At 42.9% G+C, this 20,648-nt stretch overlaps 2 protein-coding genes and 1 pseudogene across 4 annotated transcripts in view; 1 reads left to right on the top strand and 2 right to left on the bottom strand.

Annotated features, from left to right (window-relative positions):
* LOC109458300 (dehydrogenase/reductase SDR family member 2, mitochondrial) overlaps nucleotides 1-20,648 on the top strand; it is a 79,115-nt gene that overhangs the window by 23,612 nt on the left and 34,855 nt on the right. The gene's annotated exons all lie outside the window — the stretch shown is intronic.
* On the bottom strand, nucleotides 5,372-13,344 carry LOC109436087 (small ribosomal subunit protein eS21; annotated as a pseudogene).
* LOC109436122 (dehydrogenase/reductase SDR family member 2, mitochondrial) lies at nucleotides 13,457-20,325 on the bottom strand. 2 transcript variants are annotated; one of them, XM_019714445.2, is made up of 8 exons: nucleotides 18,547-20,325; nucleotides 18,119-18,296; nucleotides 17,667-17,768; nucleotides 16,450-16,520; nucleotides 14,775-14,826; nucleotides 14,318-14,452; nucleotides 13,986-14,041; nucleotides 13,457-13,701 (listed from the first exon to the last, which is right to left on the bottom strand). In XM_019714445.2, the coding sequence occupies exons 1-8, from the start codon at nucleotides 18,684-18,686 to the stop codon at nucleotides 13,590-13,592; spliced, it is 846 nt and encodes a 281-aa protein (XP_019570004.2). In that variant the 5' UTR covers nucleotides 18,687-20,325; the 3' UTR covers nucleotides 13,457-13,589. The 2 variants fall into 2 exon arrangements, with proteins under 2 accessions (XP_019570004.2, XP_074184131.1); XM_074328030.1 differs by lacking the exon at nucleotides 17,667-17,768.

Genomic DNA, 20,648 nt, shown 5'->3' with positions numbered 1-20,648 from the left:
TATGAACTGCAGTGGTGGATGGTGGAAGGGAATGCATCAACTGTTGCAAGTCTTTTGAAAAATGGGAGAAATAGCAACTCTATTCATGCTCTGGAGAAGGATAACAGAAAGCTCAGAGTAATTAGTCAGTTATCAAAAGCTATGTCGAAGCTGGAGGACCTCCTGGGGGGCATATAAAGAGGGTCCTATCTCCTACAACCAGAGGTCAGAGAAAGCAGAGAATCAGGTTCAGGACTTGACCATAAAAGCAGAGGAGCCGCATAGAACGTTCAACTCCCAACTAAGGCAGGGCTGCAATGCCAAGGACAGGGCCCTGGGTGGGAAACAATGAGACCCTACAGATGAGATGGGCCGTTAGAGTTCATACCCCGGTGTCATGCAGGGTGTCATGCGGGGTCTCTAGTCCCGCTCCCCGCACAAGAACACAGGATATGGTGAGGCCAAAAAGGAACACCCACGGAGCCATAGGTAGGGGAGTCACACCACTATAGTCTCACTGGAGGCTGGATTCACACGACGTGCAACCTGCTGTCTACTTTTCGGCCAACCGACCAATGACTCTCCTCAACTCCCCTCCCCAGCACAGCCGCGGCAGTTATATTAGTGGCCAATGGCTCAAGGGTTACAGCTGACGGCCGACTAGCCACAGCTGATGGCCATCTACTACCCGAGTCAGCACCTTTCCACATGAGGCCGAGAGCCTGGAAACTGCTCTCTGGGGCTCTGTCCCCACACCCGGGATCTTGAATCCTCACTTTGCTCTGGGAACCAAGGGATGGAAGCAGAAGTGGCCCTGTTTACCATCACTCCCAGAGACCAACGTGGGAGAAAAATTTTCCCCACCCTACATTTCTGGGCTCTGTGAGTATAAAGAATTCCCAAAGAGGAAACGCTTTCGCTTGGGAAAAAGCAAGAATTCTATTGAACTATAAGCTTTGGCTGCCATCTGGCTACTTTGGGCTCCTTGTAACAAAGGACAGTAAGGAAATACAGGAGTCACCATCCTGACAGGACTAACTGACCCAGATCATTAAGCAAGATAGAACTGCTATTACACAGTGGGGCCAGGGAGAATCACATTGAGAAAGCAATATGAGAAATCTCTTCGAATACAAATCTCTTCCTATTTGATATAGAAATGTACTTCATGGATGTACTTGCAAAAATGTGCCAACATACATGTACAAGAACGTTTATATTGGAATTATTTATATTACAAAACTCAAAACACAACAAAATAACCTACTTGGAAACTACTTAATATTTATTAACAGGGAGTTGGTTAAGTAGATCATGGTATATGTACCCCTGTTATGGAATGCTATCCATCTATTAACAGAATGAAGTAGGTCTATAATGCTCATCTCCAAAATGTATTAGTAAGTGCAAAAAGTAATGTGCAGAACAGCCTACAGAAATCCCTTGATAGGACCAAAAAAGATATAAATATGCATGCTGATACACACACACACATTTTGTTTCTGAGTGGTACATAAAAATATTTTTAAAGTAGTGGTTGCCTTTAGGGAGTGAAATTGGCAGGTGTTTAAAAACATTTTTTGTACCTTTCTGTAATATTTGACTTATCTAACTATATCCATGTATCATATTGCTTTCATTTATAAATAGTTAATAGCAAATGTCTGGGAAGTGGCATTATAAGCCATTTACATTTTATTCTTTAACATTTTTGTTTAAAAAACGATTGAATGCTATAAAAGAATATCCAGAAATCAGAAAAAGAAGTGGGGAGCAGGTTAATATCTTGCTCCCCCATTTTGGGCTTTAAATCATTTGTGAATGAAATTCTAAGACTTCACACAAAACAGCCTAGTGAAGAATCCATTTGTGTGTGTCATGACCCACAAGTCCTCAATCCCCCCACTACCTCAGCCTTCACAGTCAGGGGAACCATTCTTACTGGGTTACATGTAGCTATAAAAGGTGTGTGTGTGTGTGTGTGTGTGTGTGTGTGTGTGTGTGTGTGTGTATTGAGTGGTGTAGAGGGATAATAAGGGATATCATATACCAATTGACATAGTGTTCCAATATTACCACTCAGCGCCGCCTGAGCCCTTTTGAGGCATAAACCTGATTTTGGGCTGGCAGCGTCAGGGCAGGTTCTGGCATCAGCTGAGATCTCCTTCCACCATCACTTCCTGCTTCTCTCCCTCTCAGGCTGCATCAATGGTCCTGCCAGCTGGTCTCGGTCAGGGACGCTCCAGCTCCTTAGGCATACTGTAGTAACTTTGGCTGTCAAAAGTTCTCAGGTTCCTTCCTCACAGGAGTTCTGCTTCTGTGTAAATGTAAGGGAGCAAGGAGAAATATATTTGGGTTTGTTTGGATGCCTAATAGCCTTCAAGAACCATATAGCATATTCAGGGGAGTGCTGAAGTGACTCCATTTGCCTACAGAGTCTGAACCCAGGCCCTCATTCACTTTAATATCATTTTACTGCTATGCAAATAATTCACAAATGGATGAATTGCTCCATTGTTAAATCTTGTTACATTCCTAGTCACCAGGTTTGGGTTCTCCACTAAATTACCAGGTTTGGTCAGTGTCCTCAGGTTCTGTATCTCTTTTTCTCTCTGGGAATGACATGTTTTCCCAGGAAGTGCCAATTCCTCTGGGCACTGGGAGAAACGTAATGATTCTGCATCTCCAGCATTCTGGCTCAGACATAGGAAACACACCTGGACAGTGTATGGGGCTGGGAAAGGAAAGAGTTCTTCCTTCTAAGCCAGAACTTCATGATTCTGCAGTTGACCATGGTATCTCTGGTTCTACTGTGGGACTGGGCTGTTCTCTTTCTGCTTTGGGATTAGTATGGCCACTGGCTTCTTTTCAAATCTGATTTGGAGATGCTAAGGCCTCTAATGCAAGCCGTCTCAGTCATCTCTGTTAATGCAGCAGAAGTTTATCAAGTGGCCACTCTGTGATAGCCAGATGATCCCACATTCCCTTAGGCTTAGAAAGTATATATGTCATGGGTAAACAACACCACCTCAGTGGAACAACAAGGCAGGTGTCCAGGGGTGGAGAAGAATAAGCCCTAAACAGGAGGCATAAAGAAATCTACTAAATTCATTTCCAGGATAACTTCTGGAAATAAGCTCTTAGCTACTGTGCCCTGGCACATAGCTGTCCATTGTCATATTACGACATCTGAGTCTCTGCACTTCTCCCCTAAAGCTGTTCTTCCTGAAATTGGTAGCAGATAGTGCCACCATCTACATATTAGGTCAACTGGGGAGGCAATACCCCTGTGAGGAGGAGGGATTTTGCCTGAAGGAGAAGCCATAGCAATCCCAGTGACAATCACCAGGGAGGCTGTAGGCTGTGAAGAGTTTCCTGTCTCTTGACTGAGACCTGCCTAGGGAGTCCAATTCCTTCATTTTTTTTCTGGGCTTCAAGGAGTCTATTTATACTGAGGTCACTACCATTGGGGGGGGAAGTGGCTGCCTGACCCTCCTTGCTCCACACTCGCTCATGGCAATAGGGCAGGCTAAGCTATACTGGCTAATAAACAATCCCCAAATCTCAGTGACTTAGACCAATAAAAATTTATCGTTTGTGTCACAGTCCAGCGGAGGCTCTGTGGCACTCATGGGCAGCTTTTCATCAAGCAGAAAGTCAGGGATTCTGGCTGCTTCCATCTCGCAACTCCATCATTTCAGAATCCTTCACTTCCAACCATGCAAATAGGGGAGTCAAAGTTCTTGTGGGAAATCTGGGGGCCAGGCAGAGGCAGAAATTATTATATTGCTTCAACTTAATTGTCAGGGAGGATTCCTATATGTCCAGGAGAGGAAAGGGGATTGGTGAGCACCGAGCTAGTCTCTGTTATTCCTGCAGAGGCTTCAATTCCCGTGGTTATTACAAGTACATAGTGTTTTCAGGTCCCCTTGCAGGTCTATCTCCCTCCCCGTCACAGCGTACCAGCTTTCTTGATTTTTTTAAAAAAAACCTTAATGATACTGATGTAGGATGTTCCTTAGTGATTGCTGGAGTTCGTCTCATGGAGCCGGAGAATGGATACATGGACCAGGGAGAGGCAAAAAATTACACAGGAAGATAGTTTATCATAGCAAGCAAAGAGTTACAGCTTCCGAGCGGGAGGGGGTACCCGAAGCTGGGATGCCCAAGAGCTAAGGCAAAAGCTTGTGTTTATATACCTTTGTTTCTACCTGGGAGGGGGATGTTGGGATGTGGGTGCCTATGGATACAATGTTTCCCAGACTCGCTCTACTGCTCAGCTTGGGGGAGACCATTGAAACAAACCCATTTGTCCCAGAGTATGATTGATGACAGTTTTGTCCTGGTACAGTTGCCTTGTGTCCTGTGTGTGTTCTGTTTTTGCTCAGTCTACCAAGGAGTCTCTAACTGCCTGATTTCAGACTAACTAACCTGTCTCAATACCTGTTTACCAACGGCACATAAATATTTGAGACCTAATCCACTGTGTGATAACCCGGCCATCTCATATTGGTTGCTTCATAATGTTTGTTTAGTTGAATTAGTGAAGAAGACTAAGGATGTTTGGGGTAGCTGTCTTCAAATCAGATTTGAAGAAAAGCCAGACTTAGGGCTCAGGCTGAATCAAAGGCAAGAAGACATCACCAGTTGTGCCTGCACCCAGAAATGCCTCCTGAAATTCTGGAATCCTGTGTGGCACAGAGAGTTCAGAGAACACAAGGAACTGTGGTCAACCACAGAAGCATGGAGTTCTGGCTTAAAGACAGTGACTTTTCCTCCTCCCCCGCCTTACACACAGGCCTGATTATGAACACCCCCCCCGCCCCCCCCGCCCCCCCCCGCCCCGTGTTTGACCAAACCCAGGGTTCATTATGTTAGTCCTCAGCATCTGTTTTTATTTGGTTTGTCCCTGCGTGTGTTGGCCTGGGCTTCCTCCCCTGGACTGACCAGTACAGACGATCTTTGCTGGTCCTTGTCACTGTGGAGGGAGGGTAGGTCCCTGAGGCCTGAGCTTGGCCAGGCTGAGCTCCCACATGTGCTGAATCACAAACCTTTCAGTAGCTGCCTGAATTATCAAAAAATCTGATCTGCCTGTTTTCTTGTCTGTGCTAGGTTATTACTACTACTAGCAATAAAGAGCTTTACCAATAAATGGAAAGACTTGGGACTTGACAGTGTCCTGTTTACCTCTCCTTGGTGAGAGGTTTGGTTCTATGTATTTTTGTACCCACGCCCTCCCCTCTGCTGCTGAGGGCTATAGTCTGTGGTGGCGTATTCTTCCTGGCACATTTGAAAGGGGGGTGGAATGGGCAGTTTCTTTTCTTTCTTTTTCCTTTTTTGGGTTTTCACTATTTATTTATGACACGTATTCCACATCCGTGATTCTCTCCAGTCAGAAGCTACTTGAGATAATGCTGAGGGCCTTGGCCAGTCGGAGAGTGGAGGCATCTGACTCACCCACCTTGCAAATGGCCCCACAGATAGCATCGGTTTTAAAGTAGCCACTGAACCTGCCTGTCACCTTGTTATCCTCAGCCATGTTTCTCTGGATGGACATGTGTTCCTTGGAGCCAATGAGGCATTTGCTGGTGGAGCCTTTGCAAGTACAGGTCCACGACCTCGCCAGCGTCGTGCTGTATGTGGTGGCCATGCCTGGTGCCACCATGACCTGGGGAGTTTCTTGATTTATTTCTTCAGCTCTGTGACCTGAGACCAGGTTGCACCAACACAAACTTCTGACACCAACAAGACAATAGGGCTAAATGCTGTCTTCCTCCTGTCACAAACAGTCCTCTTGTCTGTGCCGAAGCTCAGGCTGGTTGAAGTGCTTCACATGTTCTAAACCACTCTTCTAACTCGGATCTGGTGTTTTCTGCTGTTTTACTGGAGTGAATGTTACTGAGTGCAGTCCCAGTGGCCATTCCCATGACTCTCAGTCATGACTCTTATGGAATGGGGCTACTTGTTTTTATCAAGAACAGGAGAGTTTGTGTGTCATATGGAGACCCTTCTCAGTTCTCTTGGACCCATCTTTCTTCTGTAGTTAGCACAACCTCTGAACAATTCAGCCTCCTGAAGTTGACCTCTGGGCTCACTCCATAAAAGATCTGGCCAAAGGTCTTAGCTCTATCTTTCTTTCATGTCCATGGAAATAGCATATACCTCTTACCCCTGATTTAGGGCACTGCCCACACTCTTGCTCTGGTGCTCATTCTCCTCTACTTGAGTCCTTATGTCATGGGCCTCTCTCCTCTAAGTCTCATCAATGTTGAAGTTAATAGGAGGGGTAATGACAGTACTCAGGAGAAGTAATAGATCCATAATGTAAGAGGAGGTATGGAAAAACTTAAAAAACAAAACAAAACAAAACAAAACCATCTAGGAGAGCATAAAATCCAAGGTTAGCCATATTTAGGTAAAGACTATGAAAAACATGGGAACCATTTTTAAAATTATTTTTTAAAAAATATTAAAGACATATATATGCCTAATTTAAAAAATGAAATAGTCCAGAAAAATATCAAATGAAAGGTAAAATCTCTAGTCCTCCTCTATTTTCAGTTCTTCCAGAGGCTAGAGATTAGGAAAAATTAAAAAGCTGGATCATTACTTCATTTTTTAGAGCTATATAAATTACACATAAATCAAGTTGTTTGATATAAAAATGAAACTATAAAAGTACTAGAGGAAAATATAAGATAATATATATATTTAAAAACATTAATGTATGACACTTTCTCTTTCTAGTAAATTTAGTAACATCAGAATTACCTTTTGTTCCACATTGTTTTGGTAGACTCATCAGTGAAACCATCTAGGCTTGAGGTTTTTCTGTGGGAAGATTTTGATTACTAATTCAATATCTTTAATCATTATAGGATGGGTTAGTTTTCTCTTTCTTCTTGAGTCATCTTTTAAAACTTACTTTTTTCTAGGAATTTGTCCACTTCACTTAAATTTTCATATTTATTAACGTAATATCTCATAATATTTTTAACGTCTGACCTCTCTATTATTCCCCTTTTTTTATTCCTGATATTAACTATTTTCCATGATTTCCTTTTTTCTTAATCATTCCAGATTTTGTCAATTTTACTGAGTCTTTTCAAAGAACTCTTGGTTTCCTTTATCCTTCTGTGACATGTTTTCTATTTTGTTAATTTCCACTCACATTTTCATTATATTCTTTTTTATACTTTATTTGGACTTATTTTATGTATTTTTTCTGGCTTCTTGTGGTGGATGCTTATTTCATTCATTTTTGGCTTTTCTAATATAAACAATGTAGGTATAACTTTCCCTGTACATACTGTTTTAACTGCTTTTGGCAAGTTTAAATAAGTGACACTTGTACTTATTATTTACTTCTAAATATTTTCTAACTTCCTTATAATTTCTTCTTCTAATTAAAGTCATTTAGAAGTATATTCTTAATTTCCCAGCACATAGGAATAGTATAATTCTCTTTTTATTATTGATTTCCAGCTGAGTTGCACTGTAATAAAAGAACACACTCGATACAATTTCAATAATTTGAAAAAATTTTGCAACTTACTTTTTGGTCTAGAACATGGTCAATTTTTAATGTGTGTTGTGTGTGCTGGGTATGATCTCATATAGGACCATTAAATCTATTTTGTTACTCACATTATTTAAATCTTCTATATTCACAGTGAATTTTTGATCTGCTTGTTCTATCAGTTACCAAGAGAAGTATATAGATATTTTCTACATGATTGCTGATTCTCCTTGTATTTCTGTCAAAGTTTCTTTTATGCTTTGGGGGTTATGTTTTAGGTCTTATGTAAGTTAAAAATTTGTGTATCTTCTTGTTGAGTTAAATCTTTTTGAATAAAGTTACCTTCTTTGTACCTAACATATATTTTTTGCTATAGTCTTTTTTTGTTTAGTATTTACATGTGTGCAAAAAAAGGGTTAACTCAGCAGGCCTGGGTGGTGAAACTACACATTCCGAAAAAAAAAAAAAAAAAAAAAAGCCCTGTTTTCAGGAGTGGTCTATGACTGCTTCCTGAAGGATAACCTTGGAATATTTTGCCTGATAAGAGTGTTTTCTGTGCCTGAAGCCTTGGGACACACTGTGTTAGTTTGACCTCTAGAGTGTTGGAGACTGAGTAGCTAAAATCAGCCATGTGATAAGCACCCCTAGGTTCATGGCAGCTTTATTTACAATACCTAAGACATGGAAGCAACCTAGGTGGCCATCGATAGACAAATGGATAAACAAGATGTGGTACATATTACAATGGAATATTACTCGGCCATAAAGAGAATGAAATCTTGCCATTTACAACAACATGGATAGACCTAGAGGAAACTATGTTAAGTGAAATGAGTCAGATAGAGAAAGACAAATACCAAATGGTTTCACTTACGTGTGGAGTCTAAAAAACAAAATAAATGAACAAACAAAATAGAAATAAACTCATAGATACAGAGAACATTTGGATGGTTGCTAGATGGGAGGGGAGTTGAGGGGGTGGGTGAAAAAATGGAAGGGATTAAGAAGCACAAATTGCCATTTATGGAAACAGTCACAGGGATGTAAAGTACAGCGTAGGGAATATAGTCAATAATTTGTAATAACTATGTATGGTGTCAGATGGGTACCAGACTTATGGGATGATCACTTTGTAAGTTAAATAATTGTCTGATGACTATGTTGTACACCTGAAGCTAATATAATACTGTATGTCAACTGTAATTGAAAAATACAGATAAATAAATAAAATAAAATCAGTCATGTAAGTGCTTCATGACTGCCCCCCAGTGCAAACTCTGGCCAGACACCAAGTCTTGAGTGAGCTTCCGTGGTTGGCAACACTTGACATATATTGTCAATACTGTTGCTAGGAGAATTGAGCATGTCCCCATATGATTTCATTATGACGAGACACCTGGAAGCTTGTACCTGGTTGCTTTGCAGCTTTATCCCATTTGCCTTTTCCCTTTGCTGATTTTAATCTGTATCCTTTCTCTGTAATAAATTATGAGAATAACAGCTTTTCTGAGTCCTGTGGGTCTCAGATAAATGAATTATTGAACTTGAGGGTAATCTTGGGGATCCTGAACACAATATGATATATCCTTTTCCATGCTTTTACTTTCAACCTTCTTATATACTTGAGATTTTATTTTTAAAGTTTCATATGTGTTTATTATTGACAGACTGTGGTTAGACTCCTTCCTTCCTTCCCTCCCTCCCTCCCTCCCTCCCTCCCTCCCTCCCTCCTTTATTTTCTTCCTTCTCCAGTTGGATAATTTTTTTCTTTTAAGTAGAGCATTCAGTCCATTTACACTAATGTATATATTTGGGTTTTTATCCATCCTCCTATTTTGTATTTTCCACTTATCTTAAGTGTTTGCTATTTTCTTTTCTTTCTTAACTCTTTCGCTGTGTTAATTGACTTCAAGTTTTTTTCAAAATGTGTCAGAAATCCACAAAAAACAGAAAGTTGATGTTGACTATTTTATGCATTTAATAATAACAATTTGAGCTGCTTTGTATATAAATGGCATTATTTTTATGTATAAAAATTTCCTATTGTTACTCATTCTTGAAATATACAAAAATATAGAAAAATGTACATCTGCTTCCCTAAACTTCCTTTCTGGAACACTGACAGGATTTTTTATATTTTACTTTTGAGTGATAATTCTCAAAACAAGGAACAACACAGATTTCTGGATACATAGCACAATAATACCGTGTTTCCCCGAAAATAAGACCTAACGGGACAATCAGCTCTAATGCATCTTTTGGAGCAAAAATTAGTATAAGACCCGGTCTTATTTTACTATATTATAAGACCGGGTCTTAATATAATATAATATAATATAATATAATATAATATAATATAATATAATATAATATAATATAATATAATATAGTATAATATAATACCGGGTCTTATATTAATTTTTGCTCCAAAAGACGCATTAGAGCTGATTGTCCGGCTACGTCTTATTTTCGGGGAAACAGCGTACATGGTTTGTTTTGTTTGCAAATACCTTTCCCTTTTTTTGCACATTGTGAGGGCATAATGCTGCACACGCAGCAATTAGGCTGCTTTTTCTTGTCCTCAAATTGCCTAGGAAAATGGCACTCTGTCAGCCTAATTTCTTTTGGTGTAGACATCCTGCAACCCCTTTTTTCCCCATCTTTTCTTGATAATCCATCTGTAACTTTTCCGCTGAATTTCCACTGGCTCAATTTATTGTTAGGGTTTTGAATGTTGTAACATAGATAGCCATTTACTAGAGCCACTTCAATGAGAAAATGCCATATACGGTTTGATACCACTTCTCAGACTTCATATCAAAAGGATAAGTGACACAGAGTTGATCAAAACAATCAACTCCACCCATAAATGCACTGTACAGAATTTGAATATTTGGTTTCAACACAGTTCTCATTTCCTGGTTTGATCTTGCATGCATTTCACTGACACCACCATTCCCAACAGTGGAGATATATTAACTCTCCTTGTATCCTGCCAAGTGCAAGCAAGCACTGATTGATCATGATTTCCCTACATTACCAGGAGGTCACCACTTTGCTAATCCTCATATCTGAAGGTAGTCCTGTCCTATTGGCACGCATTGTACCACATGCTCCAATTTTTTTCAATCTTAAACTCTCAAAAAGTTCTACACTTGAATAAAAATTGTACAAATTACATGTCCCTTGCCTTCAAATCCATTCAGCAAACTGGACATCACCCCTGCTCTCAATCCAACCTTCCTATCTTGTGAGGAATCTTTGCCTGTATATACATCAAACCGCAACAGAAATCCTGTTCATGCATCAGAGAGTGACCAAATCTTTATGCCCCACTTTCTACTTGGTTTACTGGGAAGATATTGCTTGAAAAATACACACCCCTTGAATTTCAACATGGACTCATCCACACACAATTCATTATTGCTATTATAGGTGGAAATATATGTATCCTTCACTAAATCTATTATGGGTTTGATTTTTGCAAACCAATCAGTCTTAGAAGATTCAGCATCATTGGAAAAATGAAGGAAGGACCTTTAGTTGATATTCATCCCTTCTAAAAACAGTGTTGGGGAGGCCAGTTAGCTCAGTTGGTTAGACCACGAGCTCTTAAGAACAAGGTTTCTGGTTCGATTCCCACATGGGCCAGTGAGCTGCGTTACCTCCCACTTCTGCAACTAGATTGAAAACGGCAACTGGACTTGGAGATGAGCTGCGCCCTCCACAACTAGATTGAAGGACAACGACTTGAGTTGGAGCTGATAGGCCCTGGAGAAACACAGTTACCCAATAAAATTTTTAAAACTAAATAAAAACAAAAACAGTGTTAAAACTAGGAGTTCGAGTTAATTAGTCGGTATCCTGAAAGTATTACTTTTGGCTTGTGTACCAACCCCATCCCAACACGCAGCACTCACAGACTTCTGGCCCTAGATTCAAGTACCTGAGAATATACTTGAACTCTGCAGTAGAAGGAAAAGTTTTTTTTGTTGTTGTTGTTTTTTTTTTGAGCTCTTGGGGTAAACTAGAATGCCACAGTCAGCAGATGGAAATATTCATTCAGATATATCTGACCGTCATGGCAAAAGGGTTATTAACTTTATTTTGAATTGATTTTTTTTTTTAAAGTCATTTTCATTTTCTCTGTCTGTTAGTTGGTATATATCTCTGGTTTCATTTAGTGGTTACTCTAGAAATTACAATGCATTAGCTTAACTTTTAAATCTAAAATGAATAACTTTACCAACCTCCTAGTCTAGCTGGATAACTTCTGTTTGCCCTTCTATAGCCACTTTCCTCCCTTTCTTTCTCTGTTCTATGCCTTAGGAGACTGACCCATATGGATTGATCAACCGGCTCCCTTTCCCTCCGGCTGAGTATTTAGTCCCTCCATTCCCTGTCTGCTAGGTCACAATGTGTAGGCTGGGACTCTCTATCTAAGTCCAGGTCTCCTGTCAGTTGGCCTACTTCTTATAGCTACCCTTTTTGGTTCCTACACAAGCATCCTTTTCCTTTCCTTTGGGCTCAGAGATGGTGCTGGGTTCCCACTGTTGAGATATGTATGTATGTATGTATGTATGTATGTATGTATGTATATATACACACACACACATATATATGCATATACATATATTTTAATTTTATTGGGGAAGAGTGTGTTTTTCCAGCTCCAAGTCAAGTTGTTGTTTTCAATCTAGTTGTGGAGGGCACAGCTCACTGGCCCATGTGGGAATCAAACCGGAGACCTTGGTTTTATGAGCATTACGCTCTAACAAACTGAGCCAACCGGCCCCCCCACTGTTGGTTTTCTTAAACGCTGACCACAGTACTGTAAATGGTACTTTCATTAAACCCTTCTCAAATTACTCAGTTTAGGGGCTGCTGGGTGGCTCAGTTGGTTAGAGTGTAGGGCTCATAATGCCAACGTTGCTGGTTCGATCCCCACATGGGCCAGTGAGCTGTGCCCTCCACAACTAGACTGAAAACAATGACTTGACTTGGAGTTGAGCTGTGCCCTCCACACATAGATTGAAAAATTACTTGACTTGGAGCTGATGGGTCCTGGAAAAACACACTGTTCCGCAATACTCCCCAATAAAAATTAAAAACAACAAAATTATTCAGTTTAAAAGTTTGTTGGTTTTTCACTAGGATCCTGACTGATATGTAGACAATATAAGGACCTAAAATACTCTCCTCCCTTTCAACTTATATGTCATTCTATTTATTATTTTTCAAATCATGAAATCTTTTATTTATGTTACAATGAGTCAAAGCAAAGTCCTACTCATACCTATTGTATTTTTAATATTTAATTGAGAAATGTAATATATATAGAGAAAAAATATATAAAATGTAAATGTAGAGTTTAATTAAGTATTATAAAGCCAATGCCTTTATAATGATGACCCAGGCCATCATTATAAACAAGTAGGAAAACAAGTAGGACAAGTGAGACAAGAAAGAAAAGGGTCAACATTAATGTGCCGGTAATCACTGAGTAACAGGGTCTCATTCTTGCCTGAAAAACCAAGTGGGGAGCCTGACATTGATCCACCACCTCCCATCTTCTGTTGCTTAGCGCTGCCTCTCCTCATGTTAATTCCCTTGTACTTCTGGGTTGTTTCTGTGTACAACCAAACAGTCTCCCATGGTACTGGGGAGGTACAGGTGCTTGAGAAACTGTCAGGGTACCAGGAACTGCTCATAGCTGTAAATGAACTCAGAGTACACCCTTTCTAAATTCCCTTTACCTTGCTTAGCATGTCCTCTGGTCCAGGTTGCTGACCTACCAGGGTGGCCCAAGCCTTCATCCCTGAGGGCTCTGATCTCTTAGTAACCATGCTCTTTTTTAGGCTATGGTTCTTAATTACCAAAGTAAGAAAAACGAACACATTTAATGACAGTTTCATGCTGTAAACTTTCTTTTCTGATGTTCTTTATTATTTCACACTCTGACAATATTGAACTCAAAGTGTATATTTGGAGTAGAGGCTTCTCATTTATAGAAGTGTCCCAACAGGGTGGCCCCAGAGCCACAGGAGGCTTCCACACTGAGAGGCAAGCCTGAATTCTGAGCTCATGTTCTTCAGAGCTGAGGGGAGAATCCAGCCACCAAGATATTCTCGCCGGTGATGTAGCTGGCATCTGGAGAGCACAGGAAGGACACGAGGCCTGCACAGTCCTCAGGCTGCCCTATCCTGGATGGAAAGAGAAGGTGGGGCCAAGAGAGATGACACCTCCCCATGAGCCCTCATCTCCTGTGGGATGTTGTGAAGTCAAGACCCCTATGGGGATAAGCAAAGGGCTGTAAGTGGAGATACGTTGGGTTCTGCAGGGAGTTTTACTCATCCCAGGGCTCAGATCTCAGGAAGAGGAATGGGTAACAGCCTGCAGAGGGATGACATGTGATCTTTTATCCATCATGAAGGTTCTGAGGTTACAGTCCTGATCTACAAAGGACACTGCTTCACCCACAACTTACCTCTGTATGCCATAGAGTCTCGTCATACTGTTCCAAAGGCTTGGGTCCTCATATAGCTAAAAGAAAAATCGAAAGATTAGTGCTGCTCATACCAGTGGAGTCAGGTTGGGCTCCACATCATGCAGACCTTTGTGGACAGGGTTCTGGGGGACAATCTGGGCTGGTCCTACACAGAGGACTGATACTGCTGCTGATGCAAATGCTGTGGAGCAGAGTGTCAAGGATTCTCAGGTGCAGGAATGAGGGCCCAGATCTCTGTGGGACATGGCCTGGTAGGGGAAGGTACCCTAGTGCTCAGTGAGGCAGGAGCAAGAGTTGATCTTCGTCCTCACCACTTGGCTGAAGTTTGTCTCAATGAATCCTGGCACCAGGCAGTTAACCCGGATGTTTTTTGGTGCCAACTCCACTGACAGGGTCTTGGTGAGTCCCAGAATGGCTGTTTTACTGATATTGTAGGCCCCTAGTTTCTGTGAAGAGAAAGGGAAGTAGATGGTATATATAGTAACCGGGGAGGAAAGTTTCAATTGGATTTCTAAGCCTGTACCTAGAAATATATCTCTTCAGTAGCAAGTGCAGAGATAGTGATAATGTCATAAAGAAAGGGTAAAAGGCTGCCATGGGTTTCCTTTCTGGAGAGAAAGATCTGAGATACCCATTGACAAATGTGCATGCAGGTGTGCCCCACCTAGCAACGGCCTGTCATGGGATCTTCCTGGACTTCTCTGCTTTTCTCAGCAAATGGGGCTACATCTTTTCTTTTAATCTATAGCCATAGAAGTTCATACTTACAGCTTCTGGTATGTATGCCCCAATTGAGGAAACCAGAACCACAGAGCCTCCCCTAGGAAGAAAAAGGTGGGGGTAGATACAGATGAAGCACATACAAATGGAGCAAATACAAACCAGTGGGGCACAGACAGAAGTGGAGATTTTGTACCATGAAAGTGAGCAAAAAGAGTTTAAGTCCAGATTAGAGCCCTCTTCTGCCTTCCTCCAGCCTATCTCCTCTGTCTTAGAGCAACCTGAGGGCCAGGACCAACTTTGTTTTCATGCCACACTTGGGCGCTCAACGTCCATTAAGAAGTACTAGTGTGGACAATTTTATGAAATGCAGCCAACACTTTCCTTTATTCTAGGCTATTGTCTCTTTTCTGGCTTTGAGGGTGTTTTATACCAGGCATGCTTAGGAGTAATATTAAAAGTATTTCCCAGTGGATCCTTTGAAATCTCAATCCCAGAAGCCCCACGTTCCCCCACATCCCTGTCCCCAAATCCTCTGCAAGTTTTCCTCAAGGATTCTCAGTGCTTCATCACTTACCAAGTCTAATGACCCTTGTTCAGGCCTCACCTCTCTACACTCTGGTTTCCTGTCACATCAAATATTGTAGACTAAAATTCCCTTTCTGGAACCTGTTTGGTTCTCTTGAGAAATCTGTACTCCTGCCTCTCTTTTTCCTCTACCTACTCATTCCCTTTCCCTCAGTGCCTCTTCTGTCTAGGCCTGTGAATCAAGATTTTTTTTGTCCCTCAGGTGTTTTCATGCTCTTTTAATTTAGAAAGAAGATAAACTATGCCTAAAATAATTATAACAAATAATCATATGATTTTCACCCTTGCTCCCTGAATATGGACAAAATTCCTATCACAATATTCAAGGCTGTCCATAATTTAGCAACATCCTGCTTTCCAGCCTTGTCTCTAACCTCTTCCCTTCACTCACCCATGGTTCTATAGGTTGTTATGTGCAACACACACAGAGAAGCAACTATGGAGGAAGATGATGGAGGACATGGCTGGTCCAAGATTTAAGAAGTGCTGAGAGATTGAGTGGGATTGGGAAACTCCACTACTCTTGTTATGGGAAGACTACAGGGTGCCTCAGAGCCATCAATCTGGACTTTTGTGCCCTGACTTGCTGCATGCAGCCCAAGAGAGGCTACTTCTAGTTCCCCAATTCCAGGACAGTTGTGGGAACTCCAGGCCTTCCTGTCATTAGGATCCCACTTCTCTCTTCCATGAGAGTCCCTGCCTGATTTATGGGCTCTCTAGAAACTGGGGAATAATGGAAGAAGACAGATTTTTTTTCTCTTTGGTGACCTAGAAATATGAAGTCAAGCTTTCACTATTCTAGAGGGAGCACTTGCATTTCTCTGATTTCAAGATAGCTGTGGAGCCTCTGGGCCTTTCTGGCTGTAGATTCCCATCCTTCTTCCAGTAGAGTCCTTCCCCGACTCCCTGGGCACTCTAGATATGAGAGAATGACATTAATGGGTAGAATTCTTTTGTTTGTTTAGCTGACCCAGATTCTGAAAGTCAAACTCTCACTTCTCTTACATTACTGGCTCAATTGAGCCTGTTGCCCAGAGGGAAGGTCTAAGTCAACATCTGGACCCTCTCACTCTAGCTGCTCTGCTCCACATTTGACACCAAATGTCTTCCTCCCTACCTCCTTCCCTGCCCTCACCTCCTCTTCTCCATATGGGGCAGCAGCTGGCTCAGCAGCAGGGCTGGGGCCTTCACATTGACGGACAGGATCTGAAATCAGAGCAAATGAGGGTGGGGGAGAGGAGACATTCAGTCCAGTGCATGTTCTCATACCAAATTAGAACGTGGGCATGATGGCTTCTGACAATGAAAAGTGGGGAGAGTGCTGCCTTTCTTTGACATACATGGCAAGGAGGCATCCTGAAGATGCAGGAATATGGGGTCAGGTTGACTCTATCGGCAAAAGACCCCAGAGTCTGCTAGATGTCATCCTATTTCTCCAAGGGCACAAGTTGGGAAGGGATGTTCCATCCAGGTCTGAAGAGGCATCAACTAGCTGAGTCTGGGGAATACTGGTGTTATAATCTGAATTGTGTACCCCTCAAATTTCTATGTTAAAGCCCTAACACCTAGTACCTCAGAATGTGACCTTATTGGGAAATAGGGTCATTGCAGGTGTACTTAAGATGAGATCATAGGATGGGCCCTAATTCAAAATGAATAATGTCCTAAAAAGGGGAAGTTTGAGCGCGTGTGCATGTGTGTGCATACACACACACACACACACACACACACACACACACACACACACACAGAAACACCATGTGAAGATGAAGGCAGCGATGGAGTGATACTTCTATAAGCCAAGTAATACCAAGGATGGCCAGCAAACTACCAGTAGCTAAGGGAGAGGTATGGAACAGATTCTCTCACAGTTCTCAGAAGGAACCAACCCTGCCAATGCCTTGGTCTTGGATTTCTGACCTCCAGACTGTAAGACAATAAATTTCTGTGGTTTAAGCCACTTGGTTTGTGGTGGCTTTGTTACGGTAGCCCTAAGAAATTAATACAGCTGGATTTCAAGTTTCTAGCCTTGGGCATGAAGCATTCTTGGGCAAGGAAGACAGTCATTCCCTTCTCTGTGCCCCACACTTATTGTGATTATTTGGTTCTTTGTTGGACCCTCCCTGCAGACTGGGAGCTCCTGGACAGTGGGGACCAGAACTACAGTTCAGACACTCTTACCTCCATCTCAGAAATGGGGAATTGAGGGTCAGAGTTCAGGTACCTGGCCTTGCTCTGAGCTGGTGAGTCTGTGAGAGGAGGGTGGATTTTGGGGAGCCAAGGTGGAGAGAGGATCACACAGAGGATGTGGATGGCGTCCCGCCCTCCCCACCTGGCTTCCCCAGTCCTCACCTTGTCCCAGACTTGCTCACTGCTTCCCAAGGTACTTCCCACCAAGGGATTGACCCCTGCCACACACACCATGATGTCGACACCCCCATAGTGTTCCAAGGCCTTTGGGGAGAAGGAGACAATGAAGATGAGGGTCAGGGAGCAAAAGAAGTTTCCTGCTGCAGTGGGAGGTGATTCCTATTTACTGTCCCTGGGATTATGCCTGGTCAAATCCAGGAGGGGACCACACCAAGTGAGGGCAGAGAGCCATCTCTCTCATCAGACTCAAAACATCTCTCTCTGCCTGGATTAGTGAACCTGTTCAGATGTGTGGTGGGCCTCTTGAGTGAGACTAATGCCAAACACACGGTCAGTCTTTCATTCCTGTGCTTTTGCACTTGATCAGGTTATGTTTTTAAAAATAACCATTCTTCCTCCTTCTACACACACATCCCCCTCCTCTCCCCCCTCACCGTGGCCACCAGCCGCTCCCGGTCCTCAGCTTTCCCCACGTGGCACACAGTGCCCGTCACGCTCAACTCTTCCCCCTGCAGCGCTGCCACAGCCCGGTCCACATTCTGCTGCTTCCGGCTGCTGACCACCACGTGGGCCCCGTCCTGGGCCAGACGCCTGGCGATGGCGAAGCCGATCCTGGGGTCAGAGATGCAGAGGATGTGAGAACTGAACCTTGGGCTGAGACCCTCTTTTGGGGCTGTTTTCTTGTCTCCGAATCCTTGTCCCCACCCCTTGTATTTGGATTCTCTCCACAGCCCAGGGGCTGATGAACCCTTTCTCTTCCTATGATGGTCGGAGGATAGGAAGTAATGTGGTGAGTCAGAGCATGGGCGAACAGCCCCAGCATCACCTGTCACCCTGTGGACCCCCAACGTAGAGCACTCACCCGTTTGTGGACCCAGCGATCACTGCGACCTTATTGGCCAGTTTCCCCTTGTCATTGGCTCTGCTGCTGATGCTCCTCAGAAAGAGTGAGGCTGCAAGTGTCAGGGATCCCCTCCTGGCCTGGGCCACTGACTTAAACATGCTGGCGTCTGTCCAGTCTCCCTCTAGATGGACTTAGCCCGAGGACGTCTGCTTTGCAAGTGATGACAGATGCCAGGTGGAGCTCCCCATTTAATAGCACGGTGGGCCCTCTCTGGTAGCTGAGTTCACTACCGCCTTCTGCCCCTGGCCACCTCCTCACAGCCTGCCTCTATCAGGACGCTCCACCCTGCCCTTCAAGGCTCCGCCCTGACCCCCAGCTCCTGGCTCTGAGATTGGAACACAATTGACACGCAGCAGTATTTTCTAAGAAACTAAACATTGTTTGCTTACTTTAAAATGCCTATACATATGACTTGTGCTTAAGTACACTGCTTAAAACATTGTCTATCTCCTAGTTTCAAAACTGTGTTTGGCTTACAAAGACTTTTTAAGAGCTAGGAAAGCAGAAGTGAGGTGGGGCTGCGGCCATGCTGCTTCTGTTTCCTCACTGAAACCTGGATGCGCAGTGGCTTGTTGTTTGCAGCCTTGACCGCTCCTGGCTTCTGCCTGCCAATCTCCTTGCCTAGTGTGTGCTCCGTTGCAGCATCATATCCCGGAGGACCCAAGCTATAAGGTCGGGCAGCCTGGGGAGCTGGAATGTTGCTGATGCACCAATCTACCTCACTGTGCCGGGCGCAGGCCTAGACTTGGGAGATGACACAGAATAAGCAAGACCCAGGCCCTGCCTTCTCAGTGGGGAGGCAGGCTGTGAACAAAGAAATACACAGCATGTGGCAGTCAGATAAGTGCTGGGTGGAAAAGTCAGGCAGGTTTAGGGTGGAAAGGCAATGGCATGCTGCTTTACAAGGGGGTCAGAGAAGGCTTTTGGAGGAGGTGACTTTGGAGCGGAGACCCAGATGATGTGGGTGGGAGGCAGCCTTGTGAGTGCTGGGACTCGAACCTGGTTGGTGTGAAGTCCCGTGTTCTCTTGTCTACGCCTCTGTCATGCCTCTGTGCAAAAATAATCCCAGTACCAGAGCAAGCAGTGGTCTCACACTGTTTGCTCATGAAGCCCTGGAAGAATTTTGAAAAGTTGTTCAACACTCACACATTCTTGCATTAACATCTAAATTTAAATCACTGTAAAGGAAGTAATTTCTGGCATACTTAAAATATTCATATTTTGAAACAAAACTTATATCACTCTTCTAAATGTAACCAATAAAGCCTACATACCATAGTAATGTGATACCTGTCATTATTGGTTTTAAAAATACATGAATATCTGGTTCCCAGCTTCATACGGGTAGCTAAGCATGGATTTTGGCCCAGGTGTCTTCTTCTGGAGCCAATGGCTGTGACAGCAGCTTCTGATCCCTCAGTTGCCTGATTGTGGCTGAACTAGGAACTGCCTTGGCAAGTCACTTCTGCTGTGGCATCTGGGGATCAAGCCTTTCCCAATGCTGGCATCTGCTTTCTTTAAAAAAAAAAAAAGTTTTTGTTTTGTTTTGTTTTTTTGTAAAGTATACATAACATGAAATTTACTGGTAAACATTTTTAAGTGCAGAGTTCTGTTGCGTTAAGTATAATACATTCACATTGTTGTGCAATCACCACCCCATCCACCTCCAGAACTTTTTCATCTTCCCCGGTTGTAACTCTGTGCCCATTAAATAGTAACTACCCTCTCTCCTCTCTTCCCCCTACATCTTGTTTTCTTTTACAAAAGCGTTTTTGTAAAGTGTCAGAATCTTCTCATCCAATAAAACATTTACCACACATTAAACAGAAATAAATTTCCCATACGGGAACTAATGACCGACAACTTGCTAACGTTCAGTCAATGTGCAGATGTGCAGGAATCCTGTCCCCCAGCTCCATCTATCTTGCACTCTGACCGTTAACACACTAAGGTGCTCCCTCCCCCAAAGTGTTCACAGTTACAAGGTGAAACAGATTTCACTGCCTTTTGAAGGAGGTGGTTGAACTTCTGTTTCAGAAGCCTCTGTGAATTCCCTGGTC

Source organism: Rhinolophus sinicus, linkage group LG03, assembly GCF_036562045.2.
Source record: "Rhinolophus sinicus isolate RSC01 linkage group LG03, ASM3656204v1, whole genome shotgun sequence".
Classification (NCBI taxonomy): Eukaryota; Metazoa; Chordata; class Mammalia; order Chiroptera; family Rhinolophidae; genus Rhinolophus; species Rhinolophus sinicus.
Note: the sequence above shows the minus strand (reverse complement) of the source record. Positions and strands in the feature narration are given on the sequence as shown.